This window comes from Semicossyphus pulcher, unplaced genomic scaffold, assembly GCF_022749685.1.
Source record: "Semicossyphus pulcher isolate SPU_LCO1_2020_fin unplaced genomic scaffold, fSemPul1.0.p SCAF_14, whole genome shotgun sequence".
NCBI classification, from domain to species: Eukaryota; Metazoa; Chordata; class Actinopteri; order Labriformes; family Labridae; genus Semicossyphus; species Semicossyphus pulcher.
In genome coordinates, this window is record NW_027211648.1 from 28,965,686 (window position 1) to 28,982,624 (window position 16,939).

The 16,939-nt window shown below is 41.5% G+C and overlaps 1 protein-coding gene across 1 annotated transcript; it reads right to left on the bottom strand.

Annotated features, from left to right (window-relative positions):
- Positions 1–231: 231 nt before the first annotated feature.
- On the bottom strand, positions 232–16,860 carry LOC138591051 (D-glutamate cyclase, mitochondrial-like). The gene is made up of 15 exons (XM_069661558.1): positions 16,820–16,860; positions 15,488–15,575; positions 9,386–9,539; positions 8,555–8,641; positions 7,941–8,094; positions 6,870–7,020; positions 6,647–6,769; positions 6,319–6,549; positions 5,489–5,606; positions 5,054–5,196; positions 4,844–4,943; positions 4,609–4,757; positions 4,359–4,478; positions 2,558–2,712; positions 232–1,995 (listed from the first exon to the last, which is right to left on the bottom strand). The coding sequence occupies exons 2-15, from the start codon at positions 15,561–15,563 to the stop codon at positions 1,840–1,842; spliced, it is 1,917 nt and encodes a 638-aa protein (XP_069517659.1). The 5' UTR covers positions 15,564–15,575; positions 16,820–16,860; the 3' UTR covers positions 232–1,839.
- Positions 16,861–16,939: the final 79 nt, after the last annotated feature.

The following is a 16,939-nucleotide window of genomic DNA, read 5'->3' on the forward strand; positions in this document are numbered from 1 at the left end:
TAATATTCATTAGACAGACTTTATATTAGTGGCATCATGTTTCTCTTAATTACATCATTATCTGTAAAAATATAATCATCCAGGCAACAAAATTTAAATCAAAGCTACGATTTTTACAATTGTTTACAACTAGATTGACTAGTTTCTGTTGTCAGACGTTCAATAATTGTCAAAGTGGAGTGTTGTGTCTGCTAGCTTTAATCACAAGCATCCATAAAAAAAAAGCTGCTGACATAAAACAATTTAACTTTGTTAATATCAACAAACTGTGTGATAATATTCAGCTGCTTCTTTTGGGCGTAAAAGGTCTTTATTAACTCTCACTTTACCAAACACACGGTGTAGATTGCTTCTGGTTGCATATAAAATGTGAATTTATTAATACACTCAGGAACAGATGGCCATTTAATTTAAATTTAACATTAAAAACTGCCTGTTTGCTTGGCAGTAAATACACAGGAAACAGTTTAAGGCTCAGGGTATAAAGTGGTGAAGTTATATAAGGAGGAAGTGTTTCCCCTCTTTTTCCCTCTTTATGCATATTCTATTGTCAGATTTACACATCACAGGGTCAAAGTCACATTATAATGTGAATTTTAAGTTTGGATCCAACTTGTTAATCAGTCTGTGGAATGTGTTGAGTTCATCTGTCTCTGCATCCTTAAAGAAGCATCACTAGTGCATCTAAAATAAACCTTAATGTGTTTATACTGTGTTCAGAGGCAGACATGTGGCAGCTGTTTGCACGCCAAAAACTTAAACATGTTTCTCATACTGTGCTTCTTTAATACACTACACTTTTTTTTAAATTAGTGCCACACCAATCTCCTATATCAGCCTGCACGAGCCTGTGCATGCACATTTGTTTGCAGAAGTGCAGGTTTTCTAGTTCCCCAAGTCTTCACACCTTCTTTTAATAACTTTATCATTTAACCAGAGATAGAAGCTAAGTTAAAGTTAGCGGCAGCAGGGCACGCAGCCTCCGCAGCCCTGCCAGAGAGTCTGAGAAAGGAACCCAACAGAGAAAAACCTTTTTGTTAAAGTAAGATCCTTTTCCTTTTGCTGTTACATCGCTCTCTGAGACGCCACCAGACTCCATAGACAAAAACAGTAATTTCACCTCACACAACACTGGAGGTGCTGGTCTACCGATGTCTCAACCAGTTTGTTTATTCGTCTTATTGTGTGACTTTAGAGTTTTAAATCTTTAGTTCAGATCCAACACAAACATTTGCATAACATTCAATAACACAGCCTTACAAGTTAAAGCAAAGGTAGACCAGCAACTCTTATGTTCTGTAAAATCGCTGTTTTTCAAATGGAGTCTGGTGGCTTTGAAGAGCTGGATGAAAAGGCCGTTTATAGTCTCTAAAAAGGATCTTCCTCTCTAGCAAAAAGGTCTGTCTCTGTAGGGATCCTTTCTGTAATGTTGTCAGACCCTTAGAATAACAATCTGAGCCTGTCAGTGGAAAAAACAAGAACTTTAAGTGATTAAAGATAACTTTACAGCCATTACAGCCTGTTCTGTGGCTTATTTATCAGTGAAGCAGTGGAGGAAGGAAAGAGCTGGTTTTATGTGAGTCTGATTTGTTCTATAACAAGTAGTCAAGGAAAGGGGCTGAAAGGTAACCAAGACAGCATCTACAATCACACACACTCTCTTTTCATTCTGTTTTATTCTCACTTTACGCGATCTGAATAGAGAGGAAACAGTTTCACACAGAGGCACAATGATTGTTTGTGTGTCACAGGAGCTTCATGAGCGCTCACTGCACAGACTGGTTAGTTTCATGGTTCTATTAGTTAAAAATACTGCTGAGAACAGACATGATAAGTAGATCAGGCAGGTGTGGAGCCTCGTGTGACTTCCAGCAGTCTGGTGATGATGTCAGAGTGTGTGGGGTGAAAGGTCAAACCGTCCACCTCCATAGCCAGGTTACCAGTTTTCCCGCTTCTTATCCCAAACTTCACCAGAGTGGCGAGGATCGACTCCTCCTGCCAGAGAGAGAGAGATTTTCAATTAGGTCCACGAGGCATCAAAGCTGTTAGTTCATGTTATGGTTTTATGTGCAGCGTGTAACGTCCAAATTTTACTCTATTTTTAGCTCCATTTTCGTCTCCATCAACCCCTGAGGGAAATATCTGTCATCTAAAAGCTCCACTGTGTTCACTATCTAGTCTCCCACTGTGTCTGACTCAGCTGCTGTTTCAGCTTAAGAAGGGAGAGTACAGTGGGGTCAGAGGTGATCATCTTCAGTAGGTTTGTCACTTTTCATATTAAATCATACATAAATACTGTAATGCAAAAATACAAGCTGCTAAATCTTATTTTAAAGCTTGAAAAAGATTTTCATTATATACGAGTCTTAATCCTGTTTTTTGTATGTAACAAGTATATACGATATATGATTTTAAAGCTGTTTATTTGAAGTGGTGTTTTGTAAACCTGAGTGGACCAAAATGATCACCTGAGGGCAGAGGTTAAATTGACATTACAGTGTTTATTAATATGGATTATTAAGAGAGCAGAAAGAGAGAATATATCCAGAAGTGTCACCTTGTCCACAGACGGCAGGTTAGCAGTCCAGTCCTGGAGCTGCTCTTGGGGGGTTGTGAGTCCGAGTCCTTTCTTCAGGTATCTCTGGTGGGAGGGGCAGGTGTGGAGCAGGTAGAGCCCACAGGCCACAGCATATCCTCCCCAGTTAGACACCCCTGCAGGAGGGTGAGACGGGGGGGAGAGTTTGAGGAGGAATGTAAACCAAAGAAGGTTTATACAAGATACAGATTTAAAGAGGGGGTATTATGCTGTGCCACATTTTAAGACATATAATATTACAATGTTTGATGTCCAGACTAAACGTTGGCGTAAGCCCCAGGCTTCGGGAACGCCAGGTTTCAGACAGTTTTTTTTTTTACACGCTGCAATTTGTGACGGCACAAAGTGCAGCCTCAGCAGGCTTCGTAGAGCCGGCCAATCAGAAGAGAGTAGGATTGTAGGGGCGGGGTTTCTTAAAGGGACAGAGCTGACTGAGTCGTTTAAGGCAGAGGCTGTATGAGGGCCTGCACAGAGCACCAGTGTGAAAACAGGGAAGAGTTTTTTTTTAAGTGTAAATTATGCTGAGCTACTCCACAGGTATCACAGAGTGAAATATGAAGCTTGAAATAAGCATAATACCCCCTTTAACGTATTTATGATTTAAAAGAGTCTGAAATCTGTATATTTTAAACTTACTGTAATTAAAACCAGTAAACATGTTCACACGGTAAAAGAAAATGCTTCCTTTAGGATCACAGTTTGGCGGGAGACAAGTAAAAATGTAGCCAAAAATAATTAGTCACAAGTCTTAATGTTGTAGTTTCAACAAACAGAAGTTTTGCAGTAATAATAATATATCTGTTTTGGTGAAGTGAAATGACAAAAGACCAAGATCAGGTCATTTAGGGACTCTCACATTGTTTCTAGCTCTCCTGTGTGTGTACTGATCCTCTAGGACAGACAGAAAGCTGAGCAAGTAATTTCCTGATTATTTCGTCTCTTCAGTTTCCCTTCTCCTCCACTGTTACATCCACTGTGTACTCATATCCATACTTATAGGGATCAATCAACGAAATGTAAAACACAGACTCATGATGCAACATAGTCCCAATACATTTTACAATTAAAAGGAATACATAGAACAAACTTACTGCAAGCAAATAAAAGCAGGAAAAGTCTGCAGTAATTACACATGAAGATTAATCACGAATGAAGGTACCGTAAAATCTGGAATATAAGTTCCAACGAAATATGAGACTGTCTGTTTTTGGGGGTATCCCAGAGGGAAAACGATTTTCTATCTCTATTTATGAATAAAAACGTATCTACAAGTTATTTCGACACTATTTCAATTTATTTTAATTTGAAACACATTTAAACACACACAGATCGTCGTCCATCTGTTTTCACCATCTGCAATCCTGCTAGCTACCAGTGCGATAGCTGAGCTCAGCCTACGGTAACGTCGTTTGTTGTGAGGATGGCGGCTGCACTAGCGATCATGACGCCGCATGTCCGTGACGAAGCTTTAGCGAGTGTATAGCGCCATCGTCTGTCACAATAAAATACCTCTCTCTGCTTTTTATACTGGAATATTGGTCGCACCTGTATACAGGACGCAGCCCACTTTTTAGATGAAAAAAGTGTATGAAAAGTGTCTCATACACCGAATTTGAAGGTATGTATGAATAAATTAAGAAATTTTAAAGACAACTTTAAAAACATCAATCTGCAAAGGGATGTCTGATAAGACGTTTAACAGTAACAGTCTAATCTGCAGTGTTTCCTTCGTACAGCTAGAACAGTGATTGTGAGTCCGTACCAGCAGTGATGGCGAAGTCAGCAGGAACATCACAGGCGATGAGACTCCCTTTGGGCATCAGACTCTCCACCTTTTCCTTCACCTTACCCATCCCCAACTCGTTACCTCCATCACCGATTCCTACAGACACACAGAGAGAAATATCTGCAAAGTTTCTGTAATAACATGGTTACTACAGTAATAAGGTTAAAAAAAAGGTAAAATAAGGACATAAATATAAAAACAATTAAATGTAATACGTGTTTCTGACCTGTCGTGATGATTCCTGGTATTTCTTTGGCAGCTATAAATAAGTTATCAATGGGATCCACCAGATGTTTGATGTTCACTCCTCTCATGTTGTAGTAGTTTCCATCCGTGGCTCGTCCACTGCGCTCTATCGCCACCAGGTGGTCGTACCTGGTTGCACACATTTCCACTTTAAATGACCGCATGACTTGAATTGTGAATTTCCTTACTGCAAAAATCACAACAGGTCAGTTAACCTGGGCTTGCTGGGGTCTCCATGATGACACAGGAAGTGCAGTGCAGAGTCTGGGCCGCTGTCTTCAAAAGTGACCAATGGGACGGCACTCTTCAGCACACCTGAGGGTACAATTACTGAGTCATGACAGCAAAGTGCATGATATGATATGATGAAGGGTAATGGTTTCCTCTGATCTCCCAGAGATCTAAAACACTTAAATCTCTCCCACCGTTTCTCACAGCTTCATCAATGATGGCCTGGTTCATGTCCACGGCTCTCCTGTCCGTCACCATCGTCACCTGTTTCCCCAGGGACAGCAGCATGGTTGCCATAGCGATGGCTCCTGGTGGGCCGTCAGTCTCATCAGGAGGGCTGAAAGGGAAAGAGAAATAGTAATCATTAGTTTGTTTTAAGGTCCTGATCCAAACTTGACACTGCTTCCTGTTTCTGGTGATGTGACAGTTAAGGATGTTATTCTTCCACCTCTTTGAAATGTCAGACTCTCTGCTGATTCCCTGCTGCTCACTCCTCATGAGCAGCACTCACCTGTAAGATCCAGTTCTTTGGCTAGAAGCAAGTCATGCTCCATTGGCGTAATACTAAACGTAGCCTTGACTCCACATAAGTCAGATAACTATGTGTTAAGTGTGTATGTGTTAGGTACCTGTGCATGAAGTGTGTGGGGAAGCCGGTTGTTATGGCAACAGAGGATGAGTGTGAGAGTGCCAGACAGGAGCGCAGAAGTTCATCCTGAACAAATAAAGCTCTGATCCCTCGTTGGCCTGGAGACACAAAGTGACAAACTCACATCGACCTGCAGCATCGAGATGAAGAGGAAGCAAGAAAACACACGACCCCTGAACTCACCATCATCCTACATGTTGCTTATAACCATAGAGGCTACAGAGAGTGACAGGGTTATTATGGTCTACATAAATAGGTTCAAAATGTTTTGGAAAAAGTTACATTTGTTTCCCTCCACTGGTCACCTGGAGCAGCTACATGAATATAAAGGTTGTCTTTGGGTTTGCTTTATTACAACTAAAAGGAGACCTCTGGGTTTTAACCAGAAACAGCCTTTACATCGCTTTTTCTGGTTAAAAAATTACTGTAGTTGTTGCCTGGTGTTTTTAAGGAGTGCTGCCAATAATCCATTACCTCCTTCATATCTTCTTCCTTTGTCCTCTGTTCCCTGTTTTTTTTCTCTTTCTGAGACAGCTTGTTCACTTCTGACTGATTAAGGAATGTGCTTGAAGCATAATTACATTTAATTAGGACTGCCCTCAAAGCTTTGATTAGTCAAATCATCAGTCAAGGAGCTCCTGATTTGGTCATTTGAATCTTAACACTCTTGTTTTATGCTGTGTTATTTAACTAATAGTAACACAGGAAAGCAGAACAGCTGTAAAACTTACAAACGTTGTCTTCTCATAAAGCTCCAGAACCTTTTATATAATTTAAACCCAAACGACATCACTCTTTTCTCATGCTTACCTGGATCGTCTCCAATAATCGTCTCCAGCTGTCTGATTTTTGCCACGGCCCTCTTTGACGCCAAACTGTACAACAAGGGATTATGGGACACCAGAAAGCTGAGGGGGATCAGCTCAGGGTCTTGATCACAGGCGGAGGGGTCTACACCTCCGACAGGTATAGAAGGAGCGGAGTCTGGGACGTCAGTCAGTAACATGCAGCCTGGAGAGTGACTGAACGCCAGAGGAGGCTCTGGAAAGAGACAGAACAGGAAGTCTGAATGTTGATCCCTTCTTAGAGAAGATGATGTCATGAAGTGAATACAGAATGAGCCAATCAGATCGCTCACTGCTGCTGAGTATTGCCTCTACGGCGGTCACTCCGCAGGCCCAGAACACTGTGACGTCTCCGGGCTGCAGCTCCACTCGATCCCCGTAGTCTGGAGAGGAAACGTCCTGTATGCCCAGCAGAGCTACACACACATGATGACACGTTATGTACTGCTGAATTAAGATTACTATGCCCTGTGTGTATGTGTGTGTGTGTGTGTGTGTGTGTGTGTGTGTGTGTACCTGGGTCTCCTATGTGCACAGGAGCTCCATGTGCCAGCGGGTTGAGGTGGGTTATCTCAACAGCTGCATCCAACATGGCAGCTGGAACAGGGCGCATAGTGACCACTAGAGGGCAGCTGAACACTCCTGCAGGGATACAGGGAACTGCAGTCTGCACACACACACACACACACACACACACAGATGTTTTATTTCTGCCCTGATAGTCTTTAAGCCATTTGCGTACCTTTATTCGTAATATTCATATCAGTGGTTCTTAAACTTCTTCACGTTAACGACCCTAAACTGACACAAATTAGACCACAGACCCACATTTGATAAGATGTTGTTCCCTGGTTCCCTCATCGATTTGTGTGAGGTTAACGACTATCATATCAAACACAAATCACCTATCTGATCCTGCTTTATGAGACAGCACATCTAACCCTACCTGCTGCAACCAGCGAGTCATGTGGGACTGTGCTCGCAAGCTGTGGATCCACGCTCACACATTAAGCTCCACCTGATCGTGTACATTCTTCCTCCGGCCACTACACAGTCTGGCCTTCTTACAATCTTTCTCTGACAGAAGTGGAAGTTTAGCTTCTCCCTCTCTCTCTCTCTCTCTCTCTCTCTTCGGCTTATCGGAGAAGTTTCTCACTTCTGCTTCTACTGTTTTTTTGTTCTGCAGACTTGACACCTGACAGAATTCAGGCCCTGCTTCTTTCTCCGTGCCGCCACGGCAGTTAGTAAATGTGAAGGTGGCGTTTGAGTGAAAGGGAAGAAAATTGTGCTTCACTGTTCAGACAGCCAGATAAACATTCATGTAGACCGGCTTCTAATTGAGACCCACATTTATTCATCAAATGTGCAGCCACGACCGGCTACTAAAAGAGACTCTCCGTTTAATTTGGATCGGCTTTGATTTAAAGTTTTGCGTTATCTTATCATGCAAGGCCTACATATTTATGCTAATTAGAATTTAGCCAGATAGAATTAGACAGGAATGTTCCACAAACCAGCTATAGTTCTATGTTAATATTCACAGTTAATTTAGTCCACACAGCAGCTTTGTGTGTATTTGAAGCGTACCCTGAACATGCTGACGTTTGTGCCCTGCTCCACGTTCCTCACAGGGACTCCAGCCTGCTTCAGTTTGCCCTCAAAGCCGAAACTGCAGCCCTGATAGAAACACACCATGTCTGACCACCGAGCGAGACGCTCAGCCGGCTGCTCGGATCCGATCCTGTGAGCAGAACAAAAAGATAAAGAGTGAAAACATAATCCAGAGTCAAAGTCAAGATGTTGTGATTTAGACTTGAAGCCATTAAATATAATAACTGTGTTAAACACTTCTTTTGCTTTCTGGTACAGCTGAAGAAATGCTGCACAATGTAATGCCATTGCTTCTCTGTCACATCATCAACGTTTTTTTAATTCTATTATAATCATCACTATAAGTTGGAGTATATTTATTGTTATTATCTTATTATTAAAGTTTATATTTTTTCTTGTACAGCTGTTTCCTTGAGTTGCTGTAACAGCAAATGTCTCCCAGTGTAGGACTAATAAAGGTTATAATTTCTTATCTAAATGTAAAGAAAAGACTCACAGTGTTTACAATGTTTTAAGGAGCCATGTTTGAACATGTGATGCTCTGTCTGTCTGTCTGTCTGTCTGTCTGTCTGTCTGTCTTGTATAAATACCTGGTCTGAGCGCTGTAACTCTGCAGACTGGAGACTGTTTTCACCATCCGGCCCTCCTCATACACACAGTACTGAGAAACATCCGTCCTGAACACACAGAGAGACAAACAGATAAAACAGACACGTCATGTGTCTCACGGGTTTGTACAGTCAGCAAGACTAAATGGAAGCACAGGGATGAAAGATATTTTTATTTACATATAAATTAACAGCTACCCATATTTTTTTATTTAATATTAAGTAAAGTTGGATGTATGACAACATTTTTATATTCAAGTCCCTTTTAAGATGAGAAATGATTTTTAAAAAGTAATATATTTGCCTGTATGTGTATTTTCACACTGGTTTAGGTGGATCAGGTTCAGATATATTTTTTCTATAATGTCAGTGACATTTGATTGGTTAATCTCTACATGTTAAGAGGTGGGGTGCTTCTCAAGACATTACGGTAAATTTTTAACAGCTTTACAAAATCATTGGTGGACTCAAACAGGAGCTGCAGCAACACAGAGTCATAAACATCAACTAAAACTCAGTTAATGTGAAATCTGCTCAGATTGGTTTATACAGAGCTGAAACATTCAAGTGACTGTGGAAAATCGTTCATCACAAAGAATAATAAGTTTCTCTTTAAGGGTGCTTCAAATGTTTCAAGGACAAGTTGGCTTTTTGGAATCTGAGCTGTTTTTTTTCTTATTTCCCACATGCATCAAAAATGTAAAATCTTATTGTCACCAAAACTAAACGTCAGAGTATAACCAAAATCTGTAGGAAACTCCATCTGTGTGTGTGTGTGTGTGTGTGTGTGTGTGTGTGTGCGTGTGTGTCTACCTGATGTCGGCATGTTTAGCGAGAGGCGGACAGGAAGTCTCTCCTGGTTGGCTGCGATAAAGGAGCGGCAGGGGGGCGGGATTTTTGCGACAGAAGTCTTCAAAGTCATCGGCCAGATGATTGGGCAGGATGACGACATTAGCCTGCTGGTAACCTGACACACACACACACACACACACACAAACATTTGTTATGCATGTTTGATCTAGTAAAAGAGTCCATTCATTATGTCTGACAAAGTAAGACTCTTCTTCTTGTCCTCAACAGACCGACTCACAGTAATCTTAAACAAGGAAGCTAGCATGCAGCCCAGCAGCTGTCGAGTGTTAATACGAGACAGCAGGTGAAAAGAGTTCCCAGTTCATACTTCCAGTAAAACATTATCTGATGTTACATTTTATAATATATCAACAGTCATTTAAAAATCTGCTTGAAAACTCGAGCAAAAATCAAAATGTAAAGTACTCGATGAATCACTGAACTCTGCTCGGCTCCTAAAGCTCATCTTTACAAACTCGATTACTCACTTTACTGCATCAGCTGCATCTCATTTTATACACTCATGGCAGAGTTTGAATCAAATAATTTTTTTTCATTTGACAGTTGTTTTGATGCTGGTGCTTCGTTGTTAAAGCGACTCTCAAAGCAGCATGTCTTGTCTATTTGCTCTTGTCCTGTAGTATTCTTAAAGAAAAACCTCCTCCTGCTGTCCAACAGATCTCTTATTTTGAAACTTTCAATGGAAAATGTAAACAAAGGCACTTCCTGTTTGCATACTGTCTGTAACGTATGCATGTAAAAATTACAACTTAGAAATGAGTAATCTTGTAGCTAACTGTCTGGTGTACATGGCATTAGTTCATTCAGACATTTTAATGTTACAAATCAAAGCCTTATTTCATGTGTATAATAATAATAGTAATAATAATATTAAAATATCCATCATAGAAGATCAGTAATAAAACTAAACATTAAATGTGCTGTGCAGAGTGTTGACTGCTCATTAAACAGATGTAATACTGATGCCTGTATAAGACCTACAACAGTCATTATCGCTATAAAAACAAAAAAAGTCCATAAATTGTGCATGCACGGTTCCAGTGTCTCCTGCAGCCCTGCAGGTGAACGGTTCTTACCGTCAGCTAATCCAGACGTGGTTTTTATTCTGGGATCCTCCTTCCTGATCAACAGCCTCAACTCAGCAGGGCTCAGAGACTTTAAATGGTCCGACTGCTCCATCACAGACCTCACCACAACTTCTGTAAACTTCTCAAACTAATACTACGACTGCTCTCTCCTGTTCTACGGTCAAACTGGTTTCTGCAAAACTCTGTGAGCAGTTCAGTCGAAGCAAACAGCTGGTTTTTACAGTCGTACTAAAACAGGTGTTAATATAGTTTGGCCAAACTCCTATCAAACCTGCCTATCAAACCCTCTGAACTACTCCGAACTGGTTCACTCTGGTTAATGTTCAAGTGAAGAAGACTGGGATGTGGTTAATCTTTGATAACCGAGCGGTTAAAGAGTTTTAAAAGAGAGACAGAAGAAATTGAAAGAGCTTAATGTAGACATTTAAAAACATCTTCTTGTGTTGTTTGCTTACATTTAATCTCATTATTTTCAATTCTTTATTTGATCTACATGGAGCCCCTCAAGTCCTGTGAGGTTCTTTAATCTTACGTGCAAAAAATATTATGTTGTTTGTGCACACAAGTCATTTACCTTATTGGAAAAAGGTCATATCTGCTTTAAAAGGCATGATTGGCTTATGCTTCATGCAGAGCGCAGTGTAACTATTGTGTAGCGGCAATCGATCCACAAAAAATGCCGCTTGAGGGAACTTGAAGCCCACAGCGGTTCAGGTAACCAATAGCAACCAAAGTGCCTATCATGAACACACACCCACATTCACGCACACAAACTGAATTCTGAATTCTGAATTGGCTGCAACACACCGGCCCCTAATTGTTACTGTATAATAACATAACAATTTCCATGCCATAGAACATTTGAAGCCAATTAAAATAGTTTCTTCTTTTTTCAATGATGTTCATGTGTCCAGAGTCGATTTCATCCCAAGCTCAGAGTCTTTACAAGAGTCTTTAATCCTCTTCCAACAGCAGACAGATCTTCATAATCGGTTGCTCCAATATATTGTACTTGGTCTGAACTTTGACAGACCGCACCAGTCCATATGTGTCAGGAAAGGTCTGCAGTACCTTCCCTAACAGCCAGGATCCGCGAGGAGCAGTGGAGTCCGCCACCAGAACAATATCTCCTGCAACAAAGCTTCTCTTGTCCTTTATCCACCGCTGTCGTTCCTGTAACAGAGGTAAGTACTCCCGAGTCCATCTGTGCCAGAAGAGATCTGCGAGGAATTGAACTTGCCTCCAGCGTCGTCTGCTGTAAAGGTCGCTTTTCTCAAAAAGACCAGGTGGTAAAGCGGGTTTGCCTTTGAACAACAGGATGTGATTTGGAGTTAAGGGTTCTAAATCATTGGGATCATCTGAGGCTTTTGTAAGAGGACGGTCATTTAATATGGATTCTACCTCGCACAGAAGAGTTTGCAATCCTTCATCATCCATGTGTTGCTGCTGAAGTACAAAGTTCAGTACCTTCCTGACCATGCGAATGATTCTTTCCCATGCTCCTCCATGATGGGATGCCGCAGGAGTATTAAAGCTCCATTTCAGTCCAGACTGAAGTAACGCACTTTGGAGTTTCTTGTGGTTCAAAGCAGACAGAGCTTCTCTCAGTTCGCGTTCTGCTCCCACAAAGTTGGTTCCGTTATCTGACCTTATGTGTGATACTTGGCCTCTTCTAGAAATGAATCTGCGCAGAACTGGTATCCAACGAGTATGCCATTTCCAAATACACTGCTCTACTGGCCATACAAGTGAATATGACACCGTAGCGTTTAATGAGGCTGCGGCCTGCCTTAACTTCAAAAGGGCCGAAATAGTCAACACCCACATTTGTGAACAGTGGGAGGTCAGGTTGAAGTCTCTCTTTTGGCAAATCTGCCATCTTTTGTTCACCCAGCTTCCCCCTGTAGCGTCTACACATGACACAAGAGGAGAGGAGCCTTCTGACAGCAGCATTCGCATTAGTGATCCAATACTGTTGGCGAAGTCTGGAGAGCAGGTGATTTCTTCCACAATGTCCTAACTGCTCATGAATGTGGCGTAAGATGAGAGTGGAAATGTGCTGATCTTTAGCGAGAATGACTGGATGTTTCGTGTCATCTGGCATAGCTGCTTTGCTAAGCCGTCCTCCCATTCTCAAAAGTCCATTTTCCAGCACTGGGTCGAGTTTGTAAATGTGACTGCTTTTCTTCACTCCTAATGTTCCAACTTTCAGTGCAGCGATTTCACAACTGAACCTCTCCAGCTGGCAATACTGAATGATGGCACTCTCAGCAGCAGAAATATCTTCAGGAGACAAGATTTGACCACCCAATGTGTCTCTGAGCGTCCTCATCTCCTCGTCGCCTTTCTTTCTTTGTTGAGTTATGTCAAGCCCATTGCTCGACACAGAAGCCTTCATTTCCTTCCTCTTCTGACTCAACATCTGCAATGCCTTTCTCAGCTGGAGAAGCCAGGCTACTGAAGTCTTTAACCTTTTCCATGAAGAGAAGTAGGTTATTAGCTGGGTCGTTGCATTTGGTGCATCTTTGATGATCACAGTACTAACTATGGCCTCTCCTTTGACCTCAGGATCATCACTGCTGATAGAAGTGGACTCCACAATATTAGTGGGCCATTCTCTTTCATCCTTGAAGAGAAAGTCTGGGCCATGGACCCATCTGCTGGATGTGAGAAGATACTCAACTTTGACCCCACGAGAGGCCTCATCAGCGGGGTTCTGCTTGGTATCCACGTACCTCCATTGTGACACAGCGGTAGCTTTTCCTATAGCAGAAACCCTGTTGGCAACGAAAGTGTGAAAGCGCCTCGTTTCATTCCTGATGTACTTTAGCACAGTTGTGCTATCTGTCCAGAAAATAGAAATTTCCAGCTTTAATTGCAGCTCTGCTTTCAACATCCTGTCGACCCTCACTGCAAGCACAGCGGCTGTTAGTTCCATCCTTGGAATTGTCACTTTCTTTACTGGAGCAACTCGTGCCTTTCCCAGGAGGAAGGCAAGGTGAACCTGGTTCCTTTCATTCTGCAGCCGCAGGTAGGAGACTGTGCCGTACCCATCTTCGCTAGCATCAGAGAAATGATGTAATTGGGCACTCATGAGCTGTCCGAAGTCTTTAGGCCTGACACATCTTGGCACACTTAATGTACTGAGCCTTTTTATATCTTCTAGCCACCCGACCCACTGCTGCTGGTAGCTTTGAGGGATGTGCTCATCCCAACTGTAGTTCAGCCTACAAAGATTTTGCAGCATCAACTTGACAGGTAAGGTAAAGGGTGCTAAAAATCCAATAGGGTCGTACACTGAGCTTATGACAGACAAAATACCCCGTCTTGTAAATGGTCTTTCTTGTAATGCCATTTTGAACCTGAAGGTGTCAGTTTCTGCGCACCACTGCAATCCCAGTGTTGAGATTGTCTCTGTCCAAATCCAATTCCTTTACTTCCTTGGCTCGTTTTTCCACTTCAATGGATTCCAGCACTGATCTGTTGTTGCTGATCCATTTTACCAGCTGAAAGCCTCCTAACTGGCACAAAGCTGTCAGGTCTCTCACCAAAGCTGTGGCTTCAGCTTCTGACGGCAAGGACTTCAAGCAGTCGTCCACATAAAAATTGTGCTTGATGGTATCAATGACATGTGCTGGAAATGCTGCCTTGTTGTCCTCAGCAGTCTTTCTTAAAGCAAAGCTAGCACAGCTGGGTGATGATGTTGCGCCAAACAGGTGAACTGTCATTCTGTACTCAGTGAGATGTTGTGCCAGTTCCCCATTTGGCCACCAGAGGAAGCAGAGAAAGTCTACATCCTGTTTTGCAACGTTAACTTGGTGATACGTTGCCTGTATATCCGCCATCACTGCAATGGGTTCTTGACGGAATCTCGTGAGGACTCCAAACAGAGAATTTGTCAAGTCCGGTCCTTGCAGTAACTGACTGTTGAGTGAGGTGCCTTTGAAGCTTGAACCGCAATCAAACACCACTCTCAAAGTTTTCTTTTTTGGATGGTGCACGCCATGATGCGGGATGTACCAGACTTTACCTGCCTTTCTTTCCAGCTGGTGTTCTGGCACCCTCTCTGCATAGCCTTTGTTTATAACATCGTTGAGAAACTGAGTGTACTCCGCTTTGAGTGTAGATTTTTTCTCCAATTTCCTTTTCAGCATGAGGGCCCTTTGCTCAACGACGTGGCGATTATTGGGCATGACAACGTCCTCATTTCTGAAAGGTAATCTCAAGCAGTAATGTCCATTGTTAAATTCAGCCGAGCTGTTCATAATGTTCATGAATTTAAGATCTTCTCTGGACATTTCTGGCTTTTCATCTGTCGTTTTTTCATTGAAATCGTGGTTATACTGCGTCACCAGCAGTTCCTCTATGTGAGCGATGGATATCCGGTTGGCTGTAATGGTGTGACAGCTGCTCTCAGTCTCACTGCCTCCTCTCAGTAGCCCGTTAATAACCCAGCCCAATAGGGTTCGGATGGCATACGGTCCTTCACCATTACTGTTAACCACCTCCCATGGTTCCATTACTTTTGGAACATTGGTTCCAATTAACAACTCCACATCGGCATCAATGACGGGAATTTCAACAGAGTTTAGGTGAGACCAGGCACTAAACTCTTCCTGCTGTGGGATGTTATCACGGGTCACAGGTCTTACTGATTCTGCAAGTGTCGGCGTTGAGTAAAAATCAAATGTACAAAATGATTTACTAACTGGATCAGAAGAAACTTAAAAGCTCCATTGTGTCCTTAAGCGTTCACTGTTATTTTATCATAAAAGGGGACTTTGAACCCTACATATTATTGTTACTTTTTACCTCAGTTACCCTGCACTGACAGGCCGACAGGCATGTAAGTCCTGCTCTAAAACAACTCAAACGTCCTTGATTAACTTGCACTGATTATAACAAACAACCCGGTAAAACAATACATTTACATAGGTGTGCATTAGTGTTTTACCTGAGTTCACAGCAGAGTTAGAGACACTCCTGAAGTATCTGAGGGAACATCTGCCGGCTCTGACAGCAGTCTGCATGCCTCAGCTAGACTTCAGCACAAAAACACAGATAAAGAGATTATTATTCTGAAATTGTTCAGATAGTATATTGTATAGCAGTTTTATTTTTTTCTGACTTTACTCGTGTTTCTGCCACAATTTGGGGGATTTTAATTTAAAAAGTTGGAGCATACACAGTTTTAAGTACCATGTCTTCCAGAGTAAACAGATGTTTCATCTGCAAAATGTCAAGCTCGGTTTGCATCTTGGTTTTGGTCAAAACTAAATAAATAAAACACATTAAAATCATAGATGTGAAGGATTTAGGTGAGGTGAGGTGAAACGGAACAACATAGGCAAGATGAAGAAAAATGAACAGCTTAAGTTGATACTGTATGAGATTTTACCTTTCCAAATCATGGAAAACACTTTATTGTAATTTCACAAAATATTACGTCATCTGACAGCAGTATACTGTCTAAATAACACTAATACGGCATGATAATGTTTATTTTACACACTATGAAATAAAACCAAAAGTAAAACGTCATACCTCTGCAACCATAGACGCCACATGAAGTCTTAAAATTACTTCAGTGAGATTAACCTCTGACAAAATTAACTTATCAGATTGTGTTACCGAATAACAAAGTTATCAAAGTGTAACACCTGTTGAGGTGATTGTCCCTTAAATGTCATCAAAAAACTGCTCAGTAAAACATCTAGGCCTTCACCAACAATGTCAAGGTCATTATTAACATGACTATATTGACATTCTCAGCAATCCTACTCCATAAAAAAGGAGAATGAGCTCAAATAGGAGGATTTATTTTTCCTTTTCTACTACAGTAAAGTAAAGTGAAACTGTTTCAGACTTTATATGGTCATAATGGGGATTATTATGAGCAGAAATCCATTGCCCTTCTTAGCAAACCCACATTATAAATGTTTTTTTAAATCATATTGTGACTCATGTGGTAACACCTCATAGGCTTTGTCAAGAATAACTTGACAAGAATGGCGTGCAGGTCAATATATTCATTTTATTTGCTTCGTAAACTGTGAGAATTTTTCGGTGAGATACGAGATATTTCGTCCTTTTTTTGACCCCTCCAGGGACCGTTACAGTTTCCATACCGTAACAGGACAAACAAATGCGCATCAACATCCAAACGGGTGGTTAACTTGATTCTTACCACAGGTATCTGCGTTAAGTTAGCTCCACACTAAGACAAACACTGTGTCAAGCTAGTTCTTAACTCGTTCACAATTACAGCATTTTATCAAAATCTTACCTTGAAAACTGTTATATCAATGTCAAATATTAAAGTGGAAAATATATCAGCTGTCGAAAGTCATGTTATTGCCACCTGCAGGAATTTTGTCCAGTCGTAAAACCAACCGTGGAACCGTCT